This window comes from Corvus moneduloides, chromosome 21 (assembly GCF_009650955.1).
Source record: "Corvus moneduloides isolate bCorMon1 chromosome 21, bCorMon1.pri, whole genome shotgun sequence".
NCBI lineage: Eukaryota > Metazoa > Chordata > Aves > Passeriformes > Corvidae > Corvus > Corvus moneduloides.
In genome coordinates, this window is record NC_045496.1 from 1342292 (window position 1) to 1358454 (window position 16163).

At 40.3% G+C, this 16163-nt stretch overlaps 1 protein-coding gene across 5 annotated transcripts in view; it reads left to right on the forward strand.

Annotated features, from left to right (window-relative positions):
* The window catches only part of DENND1A (DENN domain containing 1A), a 165412-nt gene that overhangs the window by 23545 nt on the left and 125704 nt on the right, over positions 1 to 16163 (forward strand). For all 5 annotated transcript variants that reach the window (XM_032131045.1, XM_032131047.1, XM_032131049.1 and 2 more), the window contains exon 3: positions 6981 to 7024. In XM_032131045.1, the coding sequence (XP_031986936.1) occupies positions 6981 to 7024 (44 nt within the window). The remainder of the gene's footprint in view (positions 1 to 6980; positions 7025 to 16163) is intronic.

The window sequence follows — 16163 nt, forward strand, 5'->3', positions numbered from 1 at the left end:
GAAGTATGGTGTTACCTAATTATATTTTTTGCAAGTTTTAGCTGCTGTATAATTTGCTGACTAAAGTTACAGGGGGGAAAAAGAATTAAAAATATAATCCATTCAAAATTTGCAGTTTGCAGGACTCCTGGAGTTTGGCTTAGATTTGCAGTAATACTACATTTCTGGGTTGGTTGAAGAACAGATGGTTATCAAGAGAAATATCCCCTTAAATGCATAGTAAAGCGAACTCAAAAGATTCATCAACCGTGCTTTAATGTGGGCTTGAGGTATCACCGAAGTCATTAACCAGTGCAGAGAAAAGATCTGAAGACCTCAAATGAAGATGGGAGAAACATGTAACAAACAGGACTCGAAATAAGTACTTTTTTTTGTCTTCTGGTTTTGATGTCTGTTATTTTAGTTTTAGCTCTATCCTGTGCACCCCCTTCTTTATAGTTCTAGCTCTAAACCGCTCAGTATCAGCAGTTTAAAAATTAATCTGGACTGAAAGTTTCCTTCTCTTCTTTGTAAAGAAAGAATTTTGAGTTTGCTGATCACTGAAGACGTCTTATGCTTTCCGATGCTTTACTGCTTTACTCTTAGCAGTTTAGACTGTTAGCAATACAGACATTAATCTGCACCATTATAGAACTGGGTTTTGTAAAACCACTATCATGGTATGGATGAAACAGAAGAGCTTAAGGATTTAATAGAGAGGTATTTCCCCAATTGTATTTCATATTTTGAACACTCTGCTTCCAACACAACTGTTACACAACTTCCATTAAAAGAATTAGTAAAGTTTTGGTTAAACCTGGCCCCATTCCATATGAGAGTCCGAGGAAGTAAATAATAGTAGTTAAGATGGAACATGTTGCCTTACAAAAGGGTCTGAGTAAATGCTCTGCACGTGGCAAGCTGGGCAGTTCAACAACTTGACATGACACCGAATAATTGATGAGGAAACCAATGGAGCCTCTTCTGTTTGTAAAAGGCAATGAGTGTTTTTCCTGTCTTCTTATCCAAGGAGTGAGTGTTGTTTCTGTTTATTTAACAGAATTGTAAAGTGAGCCAAGACCCCTTTAGATGGAAAGTTGGTTTGTCTGCTAGAAACAGTGAAAGTCTCATATTTAACGTTTACTCTGTTTACTCTGAGTGGGTTATAAAGCTGCTGCTGGTCTCGTGCTTGCACTGGAAACCTGGTGTGAGGGGATCAGAAACCTGGTGTGAGGGGATCAGAAACCTGGTGTGAGGGGATCAGAAAGCCTGGTGTGCATCCCAGGTGTACGGACACAACTCTGACAACCTGTGCTAGTTCTTGTGTTGTTAGAGCTGTTACCTCTCTACATCTCCTCATTCTGGAGAGCTGTATATTGCCTTAAGTAAAAATCTGTGAGGACATCTGTAGCTTAACCTGGTTTTTTTGGGAAAGGTTTTTTAAAAAACACATATAAGATGTTGCTGAACACTCCCGAGGAAAGTGTTGCTCCTCACTGCCCCTCTGGCTCTTGATGTGTTCATAATTTAAAAACAATTCTGGAAATCATAGTGATTTGCTTAATCTGTTCTAGTTTTCTCCCTTCCTTCCTGTTTCCTATGATGTGTATTTTATACTGCCTTTACTCTCAGTCTTTCCTGCTTTTGCATCACTTTACTGAAGTCTCAACAGCAATTTGTGTGTGAGTTATAAACCTTATATTATGTTTCTAGATTAAACTGTTGTGAAAAGCATTTTCATGTTACCAGTGAGGTTTTTGGCACTTGCAGGGCAGACTTCCAAATGTTCTGTTAAAGAGAGAGAGGCAAACTTGTGAGTCTGTTTTTTGTGACATTAATGTCAGTGGCCTTGTGCACAGCAGCTGATGTACCAGTCCTGGCTGGTTCTCTCAGCTGGTGCTTGTCGGGGATTCACAGAACCTTCAGTAACTGTTGGTACTGCAGGACCGTGTCCACCAACTCAGGCCTAGCCTAGCACAGGGATGCAGCCTGGATCCTGGGTGTGGGATATTTGTTTGCACTGTGATCTGCTAGGTGAAGAGGTTGATTACAAACTGTTCTCACGTGAGTTGTGTGTTTGAGTGTGGAACCTGCTGCGGGTGCTTGCTGTGCTCAGCGACACCTCGAGGTAACCTCAGTCTCACACACTGGTGCTGGCAGCGGGGTTGCGTGATGGGGTGTAAGACTTTCTTGTAGCATTTTCTTTTACATCTTGGTTGTTTTCTGACTTGTACACTTTTAGAATAAAGAGCACTTTAAGAAGAGAAGATTGAAGGCTTAAAGCTGCATATTAAATAGAAATGGAAATTTTTATTCCGTATGTATTTTATGCCAGAACTTGTTCTGAGGTTTTGTGTCTGTCTTCTTGTGTGTGTGTAGGTTTTTTCTTTCCCACATTTTCTCCACCCATCCCCGCCTTTTTCCCTCCTCCCCTGCTTCCCCCTCTCCAGGATGGTATCTGCAGGCTGAGCTGCAGCAGGTTAGGGGCAAGCAGGAGTGTTCGGCTGTGCTGAGTGCAGGACATCAAGGAGTTTGCAGAGGTTTGGAAAGAAGTTTGCGTTGCTTTTTAGTTGTGCTGCATAAAGACGAGAATGTGTAGTGGGTGTTGAAATTAAGTTACTCTGAATGGAACTCCAGTTCATTTTAGAGGGATTGCAGCTGTAAGGACCTTAAAGAAGTGGATGAGGTAAAGAATTAGTTAGGAGAAAGAAATGAAGTATTTTTCACTATATTTTTCAATTTGGGATTGAAATGAATTATTTGTAGCCAGTATGGATTAAATTGGCTGACTTTTATCAGGAGAAGCAAGTTCGTTTATATTGGGTTTGCATGGTTTACTCTGGAAGGTATTTTCTGATAATTTTTTGAAAACTTCCCTGGTTTTATAATTTCCATACAATTCAAATACAGACCAGTTTGAGCTGTGCTATTTGTAGAAGTAATTAAGCATGTCTTTCGAAAGCAAAACTCCTCACTTTATGATGTAAGAAAAGTTGAGAGTAAAAGAGCAGCATAGTTACACTAATATGCCATTGTAGCATGTTCCCATCCTGTCATCTGGAAAATTAAATCAGGTTCCAGCATGGATTAACATCCAGACTTGTGTGGAGGGGAAGGTACTGTCTTAAATGCCATGAAATTGAACAATGGGATTATACAGTTCACAGCTAATTTCAATATTCTGCTGTACTTGGCTTTTTGTTGAACAAGATTCTATGGGGAGAGGCAGGGATAGCTTTTAGAACTTGGAAGCATTCACATATGTAATGAAATACTAACAGTGATAGCTGCAATATGGTTGAGTAATCAATGCAGTGCTCTACGTAATGTGCACAGACGTGACGTGGAATCAACTCACAGTTTCCAGTGCTGTATTTCACAGCATGTATTTATATTCATGGATGGCTGCTTTCCAGGGAAGTTTGTGAGCACTTGCTTTAGGCACAAACTGTGTGGATCTTGTCATCTTTGTGAGCTGAAATTACAAAACCGTTTGTAATGAAAGATCAACAGAGGAGTTCAGCATGTAGCACAACCTGAGTACTTGTTTTGGGGTTTGGGACAAGTTTAGTTTGAGAAGCATCTCCATAATTCTTGTGACTTTTTCCTTCTGGGGGTAGACTTGCACTGTGTTTGTTCCTGGTTTGCAGGGTCTTCTCCTGCCCTCAGCTGAGCTTTCAGAGCTCAGTTAAGTTATAGGTGACTGCAAAGCTTCAGCTCAGTGCTTTGCTGTAGCTGGACAAGAGGTTGGTCGGGATCTCAGTCTGGCTCTTCCCTTGTTCTGATGTCAGCAAATAGATTCCACTCTCCTGAACTTGAAAAAAGTATTTTACATGTGTTTACTTTGCATCATTTCACTCGAAAGCCTGTTAAGTACCTAGAATAACAGCATTCCCTATGTTTTGAGTTGCAAAGAGCTTTCTTACTGTCTAAAACTACAATGGAGTTGCATCTGTTTGCATGCGCTGTGCAAAACAAATTACTGCGAGTAAAAGTGTTTGAAGTTCCCAAGTTACTTTAGTTTTACAGGCAGAGTTGACAGTCAGTTCTGTTCGTGTGTTTACCAAGTATTTCACACAAATGCTGAAACAGTTTTCACTGATACTCGTGGTGCTGATTAAAGCTGAATCCTGGGTGCTGGCTTGGCCTGTATCTGTTTGACTGTTTTCCCTTGTTCAGAATAATTTGTTTATCATGTCTGTCGTGATTTTTGGGTGACTTGTGCTTATCCCTTCAGGGGAGAGCCTGTCTGTACTGAGTAATAGCAATGTTTGGTTTAGAGATGTTTATATTTCATAAAGTCAGGTGTCTTTAGGGCTACTTTTGTATGTATTTATGTCAGTCCTCTTGGTGTAGTGAGGGTGGTCCAGCTTCCTCAAACTTCATGGCATGAGCATGTAGAATTTAAATATACTTTTATTGTGGATGTATGTGTAGGTAAGTACAGTTGAAAACACCTTTCAAATGCACACTGGGTTAACAGTGAAGAATGGATGCAGTGATGATAGCTATAAGATGTGAAGTAGTTTCTTTTTCCCCTGTGTAGTGTTTTCCAAATAAAGATAGTGGAAGTTTAGTAAATATTCCCAGACCATTTAAAAGCTGAAGTGATGGAGCTGATGCAATTTTAAATAGAAAGGACTTGTAAAGACATGAGGGCCTGAGGCTGCCAGGCATAACTTAGAGTAGTTTTCTTACCTGTAGGGTTCCAGTTTGTCTGGATTAGCCATTCGGATGCTGTTGGGAGATGTGTCACCCCAAGTGGCCTGTGGACAAGCTATATCCCTGTGTCACACAGGCATGTGACACGCAGGGCGGTTCCCTCAGGTGGGACCATAAAGGCACTAACAGGAATGTGTTAGCTCGGGGTGAGCTCAGCTGCCCGTGCTCACGCCTGAACGCTGGAGTCTCACAAAGCCCTGCACAAACCTCTGCCTCGGGACCAGGAGCTGAGATGGGGCTCTCAGACTTCACAGAAGTGCACTCTAGTGGGTTTCTCTGGGCTGTCCTTCATGGTAGAGACCTCCAGGAACACAAAAGGGCTTTCAAGATGCTAAGAAAACAGAAAAAACACATGTTTACACACACACACACACACACACACACTTTGTATGGCTAATCTGTTTTGTTGGATTTTTCAAGAATGAGAATATGGGTTGCCATCTATGGAGGAATGTGTTTAGAGCAAACCCACTTTGGATTTATGTCAAACTGAGCTACTCATTTCCCTAAAAATTGGTAAATTATAAAATGTTGTGTATGGCAATATGTGTATATGTATTTATAATAAGTTTGAGAGCAATGGATCAGTAGAAGTGGGGGAGAATGTAGGTATCATGTTCAGACACCATTACAGATGTCTTCAGCAATGCAAATTTATTTCTTTCATTGATTGGGGGTTTTTTTCTGTGAAATTCTGAAGTCTTGCCCTCTGATAATTAATTTAAAAATTACTTAAAAATTTGCATCTTAATAGATGTGGCATAGTTTCATCTTACCACTGATGCTGTGCTTGCTGTGCTGAAGTGTAAAGCCATACTGTCCTGTTAATCACTAATTGTGTGCAGAGGGGGCCCATGCCAGCACAGCTGGTCACATCCCTTTGGGTGTTTGGACACTTTGCTCACTTACCTGTGTGTAGAGTGAATAATTTTCAAAGTAAGGCTTTAAAGGAGACCCCTTGCTTTCTGTTTCTAATCCACTGTATTAATGTAGATGGGTTTGCTCATATGTATATGTACAGTTTGATATATTGTATATGTGTCACGGTGAAATGTTGCGACCAAGCATCTGATTGTCTGGAAAATGTAAAGCTAGAAAGTTTATAAAGGCCCAGGCTGTTGGATTTCTCATGTGGAAAGAGTATACCTTGAAAAGGAGTGTGCATCTGCTGGCAACGGAGTCACCATCATCAAACCCCTCACTCTGAGGATCTGGGCTGGCACTGCTCTGACACACCAGTGGAGGTGCCTGTGCCACCCCACCCTCCCTGCCTGCGCTGAGCCCGGCGTGGGGACAGCACCAAACCCAGCACGGCACCCAGGGGGACGCTGCCAGGACACCGTTCATTTGTTCATGCGTTACACTTCATTTTGAACTCTTGCCTGATTGTTATATGGTTTGGTTTTTTGTAATTAAAAAATAATCTTTGTAGAATGGAATGTGGCCTTCTCTGACGTATTCCTTTGAAAAACGGATGGCTTTGAAGAGATCTGTTTTAAATAGGTTGTCGTATAAATAATTTCAATCATGATATTCTGTTGTTTTATGAACATCTCTAATTAAATTTAAGATAACTTCTCAGGGAATACTACCGTATTATTTATTCTGACAGCCAAAGGAATAAGGACGTTGCATCAGTCTTGAATGCTTGCTACTCTGAAGTGTTTCACACTTGTTTTCCTGATGAGAGAGGTTCCAGGGCTGTGTTAATTGCCTCTTTCAAATTCTGGATAAATAGTTTTGGTTATTTAGGGAGCATACCTTAAGTATAAAGTAATTTTGAGGGATTTGTAATCTGGTATCACTGAAAACTGTCTATGGAGATAAATCAGCACAGTGCCTGGAGCTGGCAAAACTGGTTGTCTGATTTTAACCAAAATGAAGTGCATTGGGTAACCATTTCCTGGTGACAAACCCAGGTGGCAAATTGCAGCCGGAAAGATATTGCCCAGGTAACAGCCCAAAGTTCAGTCTAGCACCAGGGCTTCTCTTAAAAAGTAATTTTTTAATATATATATATGTGTGTGTATGTACACACAGACATTTTTGGTTTCATGTGTTTTGTGTGTGTTTTATGTACAGTTTTTTTTCTGTCTGGAGGAGGGTAAAGGGAGAGCCTTGAAAAGTCCTTCCCTGCTCTTATCAGCACAGCAGCCTCAGCTGCCCTCCTTGGATCCCCTGCCAGGGTTGCTATCATCTTCTGATCAAATATTAATGTGTGATTCTCTGCTTGCTCACTAATCCAAAGCCAATTAATATTATCTGTCAATTATTTACAGATCCTGAGGTGCGGAGGCAATTCCCAGAGGGCTACAGTGACCAGGTTTGGAATGCGTAATTAATTTTTTACATGACAAAATTTATTTCAGGGTTGTTCAACATATTATTGCTGCTCTTTTTACTGAAAGAGATAAATGCATTCTTAGAAAGAAAAAGAAGCTGTAATTAGAAGCAGAAGGATAAAAACATTTTTACATTTAAAGCAGAAAACGGAAGAATTTGGATCTCGTAAGGTTGGTTTACAATCTCATTTTTACAAGTGAACGTGAGAGCGAGAAGGAAAATTGATTAATAAATTTCACTTTTTGCCTTTAGGTGCCAGAGCCGCAGTTCATTTGGCAGAGCTCTCTGCATTGTCTGAGGTTTATAGCTGTGTTTAACTGGGCACCTGGCACTACAGCACATTTTTTAAATTCTTGCCTGATCATGCAGTCTCTAGTCTGCTTCAAAAAGATGGTATAAAACCCCAAATGTGTGGGTAGAACACACAGGGATTTATCATTCAGTTTAAACACAGATTGAACTAGGAATTTTTCACAGGATCTCTAGCTGACTTGGGAATTAACACCTCCTAATTGCCTTGTCCTTGCCTGTGCCATCGGGAGTGGATTGGGCTGGAGCTCGGGTGGAGATTGTCCCGGGGTGCTGGTGTGGAGCACTGGGGTTCCAGTGCTGGTGCTGGGCTCAGCTCTGGGCTGGCGCTGCCTTGGGCTGAGCTCCTGCACCTCCAGTCCTGGGAAGTGCTGAAGCTATGGCGTGGTGGAGCTGTTTAATAGAACAATAAATTTGGCCTCAATGAGTCTCTGATACTGGGTGATAGCAGGTTAGGGTCAGCACAGCTATTTTAGCTCAGATTCTTTCCCTCTAATTACGTTTTCACACAACATGAAATTTTGTGGCATTTAGACTGAAGCATTTAACAAATTGTTAGCTGTGATGGCTCACCAGGGCCAAGACAAATGGTTTCATATTTGGCTGTAATCACTGTGTGCAGTGGGACCTCGACCAGGCCTTCTGGGTGGTTTTGTTGTAATATTTTTTTCAAAGCACCTATTGGACTACCTGACTGCTTTTCACTGTAGTTCATTGCTAGGACTTGCTGTGCACATGGAGTATAGCATGGAACTAAATCTTTTGGAGGACTGCATCCTTATTGCCACCACAGGTCTGTAATTTGTTAATAAACAGCTCTCTGAGTTTGGATTTCCATGAGGACTAACTGCTTTTCATCCCAGTGTTGTGTCTCAGGTTAATCATGAGTGAACGGATGGTCCTTCAGAGCTGGGACGGACAGGTGTGTCCAGGATCAAGGTGTTACAGGAGAGTCTTGTAATACAATTGACTTTATAAAATTCCTGACAGTCCCCTTTCTTCTGCTGGAAATGGTTAGACTTGTATAAGATTGAAATGAACGTGCAAGACTGAATCAAACTCAAGAGGAGCCACAGACTCATAAAAATTCGTAAGATGTTCACCCAGTTTTAGTCAGAATTTGATGTCAGACTGATCCGATCAGTCACTGATGTCAGACTCCCCCGAAATACACAGTGCTGTGTTTGTGTGGTTGTGGGGTGGGGTTTTGCCTTGTCAGATATTTTGCATATGCAGACTTACAGGGAAAGCAAAAGAAACAAGGCTGAACTTCTCAGATTTGAGTAGGTTTCAAAGATGTTTTTCCTGTTGATGCACAGAAGGAATATTTTCTGATCCTGGTAGCTGGACTTTCTTAAAGAGGAGAACATGTCCAGAGCTCACAGATTTAGATTTGAAAAATCACTTACTTGTGAACATTTAAGTAAGCCAAAGAGGAAGAGCTACATCCATGTTTGTCCTTACTGATTTAGAGCTCTGAGAATAAATAGCTTGCAAATCAGTCAAGTTAGGTTTATTTCTTAAAACTTCTGGTTTATTATTCTTTGGGGGAAAAAAAAATGTAGAAGTGCCAGAAGTGCCAAGTCACTGCAGATGAAGATCCACGGTAAAATACCCTTGATTTTTCTGTGTGCATTCTGTATGCAAAGGAGAGAGATGATCTGCATGTTAGTGCAGGCAAAAATTGTTTCTAGCAATCAAACATTTATGATTTAATCCAGAAGGAATATTTGAGTTAAATCAACACAAGGTAAAGCACTTATTAGTAAGAAAAAAAAAAAAGGAAAAACACCTCAAGATTTTTTTATTCATCTAAACTCTCAGTGCTTGTTTTTACATACACTGTATTTCCCATGTACCAGCACATCTGATCAGAGACCCTCGCTGCTGCTAGATGTTTTATTCTGTGTGTTCTTTGTACCTTACAGTAAAAGAATCTGTCACAAATTATTGTGCCTCACTGCTTTAGAAACTGAGAAAAAAGGGAGGTTAGATTGACATCTGTGACTGAATAATGATGACCAGCCTTTTGGCTCCCCTTGAGCCACAAAGCCAGCATTGCCTTTAGAGAGGAAAAAGGAGTAAGAAGAAAGGGGAGGGATAAAAGAGAGTTACAAATCTGTGGTCCCCGAGATGTATTACTGTTGGGCCAGTTGTCTGCGTGGTATGATAATCCATTTTGATCTTCTGTCTTAATTGTCTGCTAAAGACAAATGGGCAGTAAAAGTTCATCAGTTTCATCTTTTGCTTCTCATTTAGAGACAGAATAAATGATCCATGGCTACAGAAGAAACCTTTCTTTCTGACACGGAAGTAATGCAGACCCAACACATTTTATTAAAATATTTCTCCCTCATTATTTCAGTCCTCTCAGCTCTGATAGATCTTACTGTTTCATGAAAAATGTAATCTGAAATGTAAATAAGGGGTTTGATACAAAGTCAGGAAGTAATGAGCAGGCCAGCCACATTGCAGGAATTTTGATTGTAATTACTGACAAAGTGAATTCTGCGTGTCCTGATTTTTTTCCCTCAAGTTGTCTTTGACATGTTCAGACCACAATGACATCTACTGTTTAAATCTGTTAGATAACTGTATAAGGGAATATTTTATAGAAAATGTCATAGACAAGGTAACTGAGGAGCCTTACCAAGGGGAGAAAATGCTAATGATTGCTCCAGGCCACTTGAAATGCGTAAAATTGGGCTTTTTTGAATAGCAGGAGGGGTGCTGGAGTAGTCTTGAGATACATTTTTAAATATAAGAGTGTTTTAACTTACTGGGCTGTTTTATAATAGCTTTTAGGAACAAAATGTTCTTAGAAGATGCTATATCATCTTAATGTATGTGCTTGTGGTTTCACCTAGCATGAAATCAGTAATTGTTGGTATTATAAGCAACAGTTTTCCAGTGCTGGATTTTTAGCATGACCTCAGAATTTAAACCAGATGAGAACTCTTAGTTTTTCTTTATAAAATGCAGTCACTGTAGATAGAAGTATCCTTTCAAAAACAAGAGAAATTCTTCTCTATCACTGTGTTTTCTGGTTTGGGTTCCTAATAAAGAAGTTAATTTTTGGTAGGTGGAATCCTGTGCTATTGGGATATTGTGAACACCATCCATGGCCAGGTCACCATGCGAATTTTGGCTGTCCACTGTTTTGAAGATTAATCCCAAGATTAATAGCTCTCCTGAGTTAATTTAAATACTGAGAAGTTTGCAGCAAAGATACAAACTTCTATCAGGAACAATACAGCAAATAGTTGTTGTATAAATATATATAGAAATAGAAAGTAGTAAAACAATCAATGGAAGGCATAGGAGGAATTACACAACCTTGTAAAATGCAGTATATTTTGAAATACTTTTTCTTTTGAGTAGTGCATAATTTGGTTCCTGACTCTTTTAATCTTTATAGCTCATCTGAAAAGGAAAGGAAAAATTCTGTGGTGATGGTTGCTGTTTGTGAGCTGCTCTCAGTGGTATGATGGCTTGTCTGTAATTTGATGAACTATTGTATGTTCAGTTAATTACTCCAGGAATGACTGAGGTATGCGTGCTTGCAAGCTGGTACTTATGCAGATTGCTACTTCTATTCTGCTGGTAATTTTTCTTTCCACTGGCATTGAAACAGAGTTTGTAACAAAACCAACAATCTTTATACATTTATAGATAAACTATAAAACTTTTATGGCAGTCTTTATATAGAAACTAATGGTCTTTCTTGTACAGGGTCTATGAGCATTGTGAAAACATTGCACACAGGGAAAAATGAAAAGCACTTTCTTTGTGTCATTGAGAGTTGTGTGATTGGAGAGTAGTTACACAGTGCTGGCCACTAATGGAGCATAAACCCCCTGTCTTGGAAAGGGGACCAAGTTGCTTGAACAGGGATGAGTATAATCCAATTGGATATTTCTGAATTGCACATAATATTCTGAGTATAAACTTTTTACCTTACAGGTTGCATATACAGTATGATAAAACCTGTCTTAAGAGTATAGCTGTCCTTTCGGGAGCAGATGAAGAAGTTGGGTGGGAAAGGCTGAGCAATTAGTCATTTAGAAAGTGTAGAAAAGTGGTCCTGGTGTTGTGAAAGCCACTTTGTATTAAATCAAGGCAGTGTAAATAGTAAATATATGAAGCATTTGATACTCTTGGTCTGTACAGAGCTCTCCCCCTGCATTTGAACAGGGAGGGTTTTTAAGTGAAATCCAAATAAAGCAGGATGAGTAAAGCAGGGCAGGTGTGGCCATGTACAGGGAGTGCTGTCAGCTGGGGGGGAAAACAGCAGCAGGAAGGGCACCTCTGGGGGAGGTGTCCCTGGAGCAGGTGAGGAGCTCCCCTCAGGTGCAGGTGGGACAGCAGCTGTTTCATTGGAGTTTTCTGCAGGCACCACAGTCATGAGAACAGAGGTGGTGGACAGGACCAAACCATGGCCTTTGACTATAGAACTGAGTGCTTGCTGAATTCAGAGTGTTTTTCTAGACCAGATGTATTTCCATTAATATAGGAAAGTGAAGAAAAATCCTCATTTATTCCTCCTTTGTTCTGTCTTAAGCATCTTTGTCATATGGTAAAAGTTCTATTTTCATTGCATTTCTTTAGACCAAGTAGCTGAGAGGTTAGCTTTTCTTATGTATTTCTATTTGTGCCTCTCTGGTATCATTTAATTAGAATTAAAAGTGCAGAACCTATTCAAGCCCAATGTCTTTGTGTCTGTAGTGGGGTATGGGTCTGTGTTCCAGGTGCATTGCAGGGCCTTTGTGCCACAGCAGACCAGGAGAGCTGCACAGCAAAGGTGATTTGCTTCCTAACAGAACCTTTGACATAGTCCATTCAGCCAAGTTCCATTTTAAAATTGAAGTTAGTAGTTCTAAGAATGATAGGTTAGTTAAGTATTTCCGTGGTGAGAGAATTCAGCCAGGATATGTATTTGACTGCCTGATAGAAGATCTGGTTTCAATGATCCATCAGATCTGCTCAGATGTTCACGTAGCATCATAATATTCGAGATGTCTGTCTTATTTTCTTACTCCTGTTTGGTGATGGGATGCAAAAATCATTGCAGTTGCTGTGAGCAGAGTAAAATCAGCCTGTGTGAGCATGAAAGAAGTTAGTTCTGAAGTCTAAGACATGCTGTGAGTGAGAAAATACCCAAAACTGGGGGTTTTTGTCTTCAAGCTGGTGGTTGAAATAGCTGCTGCACATGATCCTGTCTGGGAAAGAGCTGAGGTGGAAATGTTGGTTTTCCTGTTTGTGCATTATTGATAGTATTAATTGAATGTCTTTTCACTTATGATACCTGTGTCTCAGAAGTCATGGTGCAGGGAAGGAGTGGTAGAAGTGCAGAAAGCAAATAGTAATTAACTGGCAATTAATGTTTTGAAGGAGCTCAGGAGGTTGCTTGGTTTTGGCCTGAGAGTACCTGAGGTAGTGTTGGACTCTGGAGTCTGAAAACCGTGTCAAAAGCCAGTGTGTCCAGAAGTCAGAAGAATTCTGAATAGAAACAGAGGAGTAATTGGGTTCAGTTGTGAGGATATGTGTCCAAGCCACTTTCTAAACAATTTCAGTTCTCTTTCATGTAAAATTTGAATCGATACTGGAAGTTTGCTAAACACAATTTGATTTCACCGCAGATGGTTCAGTGAGTGCAAATATTACTGGCTAAAACCGTATGGCCTTTGTTATACAAGAGGTCAGACTAGATGATCATAATGGTCCCTTCTGGTCTTAAAAATCTGTGAATATATGAATAATTTAAAACCTGTCCTGCCAACTCTTATTCATTGAGGTGGTCATATTAAAATCCTGTGGGACTGCTCATGTGAGTAGAGGTTGTAGGATCAGGTCTAGAGTGAGTAATCATTATCACTTTTGTTTAAATTTATTGATAAAGGTATAAAATATCCACTGCAAGTAAAGCTGGGTTTCTTTAAAATGGGACATAGTTCAGCAGCATTATTCTACTTGGGCTTGTTGAGCCAGTCAGTAGCAAAGTCGTTTTGGAGATTGTCTTGTACCAGGCTCCTGAACCATTCAGTTTTATACAGGTGCTATTGATCAATTCATAAACTATTTCAAAATTATTGTTTAGAGACTTGTAATATGTAGGAAGCATCTTTGTTTTGTTTAAGAAGAATATGAAATAACATTCAAGGTCCTGCCAATGGGGGTTCGGGCATGTTAAAGTACAGCCAGTTCATCTCCCTGCACGTAAAGCTCTTCTGTGCTCTGACTGGTGGTGGTGGTGTTTGCACGGACAGCAATGTTGGGAAGTGCTGTCCCTTGCAAAGGAGGATTTGGTGGTGATTGGTAGATGACACTCATTGGTATTCACAAACTCAAACTGTCATGTGTGTCTGGACAGCAGCATGGAACTGGTGGCACGTTATAGGGACAAGCTGGAAATTACCCTGTGTTAAGTTAGCAGGGAAGTCCAAAGTTCTTTGCTTTTCACTTGGAAAACTTCAGATTCTGATTTTGGCCATCTTTGGTCATATCAGCTCTCCTTTCTTCTAGTAAAAACCACTTTCCAGGGCTAAGAAATGTTTTTGTAGCTCTCGGGTTTTTGACCACAATCCTCTCTAGGATATTCTCATATTTGAAAATCTGAAAGTTGTAGAAATGCTGATAAATGTGAAAAGCTTTATCCTCTTATAACCTTCAGTTGTCTGCGGTGATCACTGACTCCATCTCATCTCTGCAGAATATGTTATAAAAGTTCTTCTTGCCCTGTGGGCAGGAGTGTCCTCATCATACTCGTCATTCAATCTCGTTCTTTAGGGAATTCTCAAACAGGTGCGATGGGAATACGAGCCTGAGAAACAGGGCCTTGGGAAGTTTCAAAGTTGGTCAGCTGTTGCCCCCTTTGGGATGCTTGTTTAGTTTTGTTACACTTCCTCACTGCAACAGGCAGATATTACCTGGGTGAGGGAGGTGTTAAATAGCTTATTAGTGGCAGCTTTGAACGCGTTCCTCAGCAGAGAGGAGCATCTTGGGCACAGCAATTGGACACCTGTGAGAAGGCAAATCCAGGGATTGTACCAGCTGCTGGTATTTGATAACACCGTGAGAGCTGTGTCATTAGCAGTCAGATTTCATTTTCAGGTAACAATTCTTGAAGTGTTGTTCCAATTTCTTCTGAGTCCACTGGCAGTGATGGAACTGGTTTCCGCAGTACTTGCCAGGAATTAGGTGTTTGCACAGTTGCTGGTTTGGATTCCCAGTCTGTAGCTTATTCCTGCTGAGGGTGTCACTGATGGGGGATTTGTGGTATGGAATGACAAAGGGAATTCAGGATTCTGTTTGGTAACCAGTGCAGGAAGAAATTAAAGTCTAATGTTAATCTCTCTGTTTTTAATGCTTTGAATTTTCATAAAAGAGCTTTTCAGTGAAATTACTTAATTTTGCAGTGAGAGATGGTAGAATTTCTGTAATACGGAAATGGCAGAAATGTGATTCCAGAGACCTCCTGTGCACAGAGGCAGAGGCTGGTGACCAATCCTAACCATGTCCTCTTAAACACAAAATTCTGCTCTTGGGCTTTAAAGTGTTCCAACATTGCAAGTTTCTGCGCATCCTTTCTCTTGAGCAAGAGATGGGAATTGATTTTTAATGCTATTTACTATTTGTTGAACTAAGTTGTTTGTTTCTTTCTTTGTTTTGTTTTTTTTGGTTTTTTTTTTTTTTTTTTTCTGGTTGGTTGTTTATAACATCCTAGGGATTAATTTTTCCTTTAATTCAGTTTCCCATCTGTTGTGCCTGGATATGGCATAAGTGTATATGAGAATTTGCACCCAGCTAGAAGACATTACAATCTTTAAAAAAGTCGAAACTGTTTCTGGGGTTTTTCCTACCTCATGAAGAATGAATCTCCTGTTGGGGCTGAACTACAGTGCAGATTTATAGAGGTGTAACAGTCACATGGATGGGATTTCATTTTAGGTTTTAATTTCGGTTTGGAGCTCTGGCCCTTCTCTTTTAACATATTTATGTGAATGAAGTCCTGTGGTTTGCATTATCTGATTATAGCAAAGATCAACTCTGGTTGTGTATGTGACTGAAAATCTAATTGGAATAGTGCTGTCATAATAGTCTCCTGTAATATAAAGTTTGTATTTGACGAACAGAGTTCCTTTTCAGGTGCTGTAGCAGACACTGCTTTCGAGTATTTCCTTGCCTGTGTTTTGGGGAGGCTGCACAGTGGATGGGGCAGTGGTGATTAGCAAAGCCTGATCCTGCCCAGTTATGTAAGCAGAGCATTTCTTCTGTGCACGTCTTGTTAACTCTCCGCTGCAGACCTTTATTGGTGCTTCTTCAATAATTTGTTTAAACTATGCAGTACAGATTCCTTATTTTAGCACTAAGACTTACAAAGGCTTCTTTTAGCAGCCTTTAATTTTGTACTTATGTATGTGACATAGCCTGTGGCTGTGATCTCTGCTGTGAATCTGCAGTTGTTTTGGGATGAAAGCAGAAGGCAGCTGGAAACTCAGTAGCTACATCTAGCTGTCTACCTAGAGAAGGCCTTGATTTCAAGTTTATCTAAACAAGCTCGACTAATCCCAACTATCTGGGGGGATCCACTGTCAAAACAAGCAGCATGGCCCTAAGGCAAACACAGCCATACAGAAATGAAGGCTGGGACTTCCAATACTCCGATGACTGCATACTGGAGGCTTTTTTTCCTGAAAAGAGAGTAAGAGAGGTACAATTTGCATAATGCCTTTTCATCAGGAACTTTTGGAAAGCTGACAGAGGTCCAGCTTATAGCGCTGTAGCCACAATACAGAGTCTATAGGAGAATC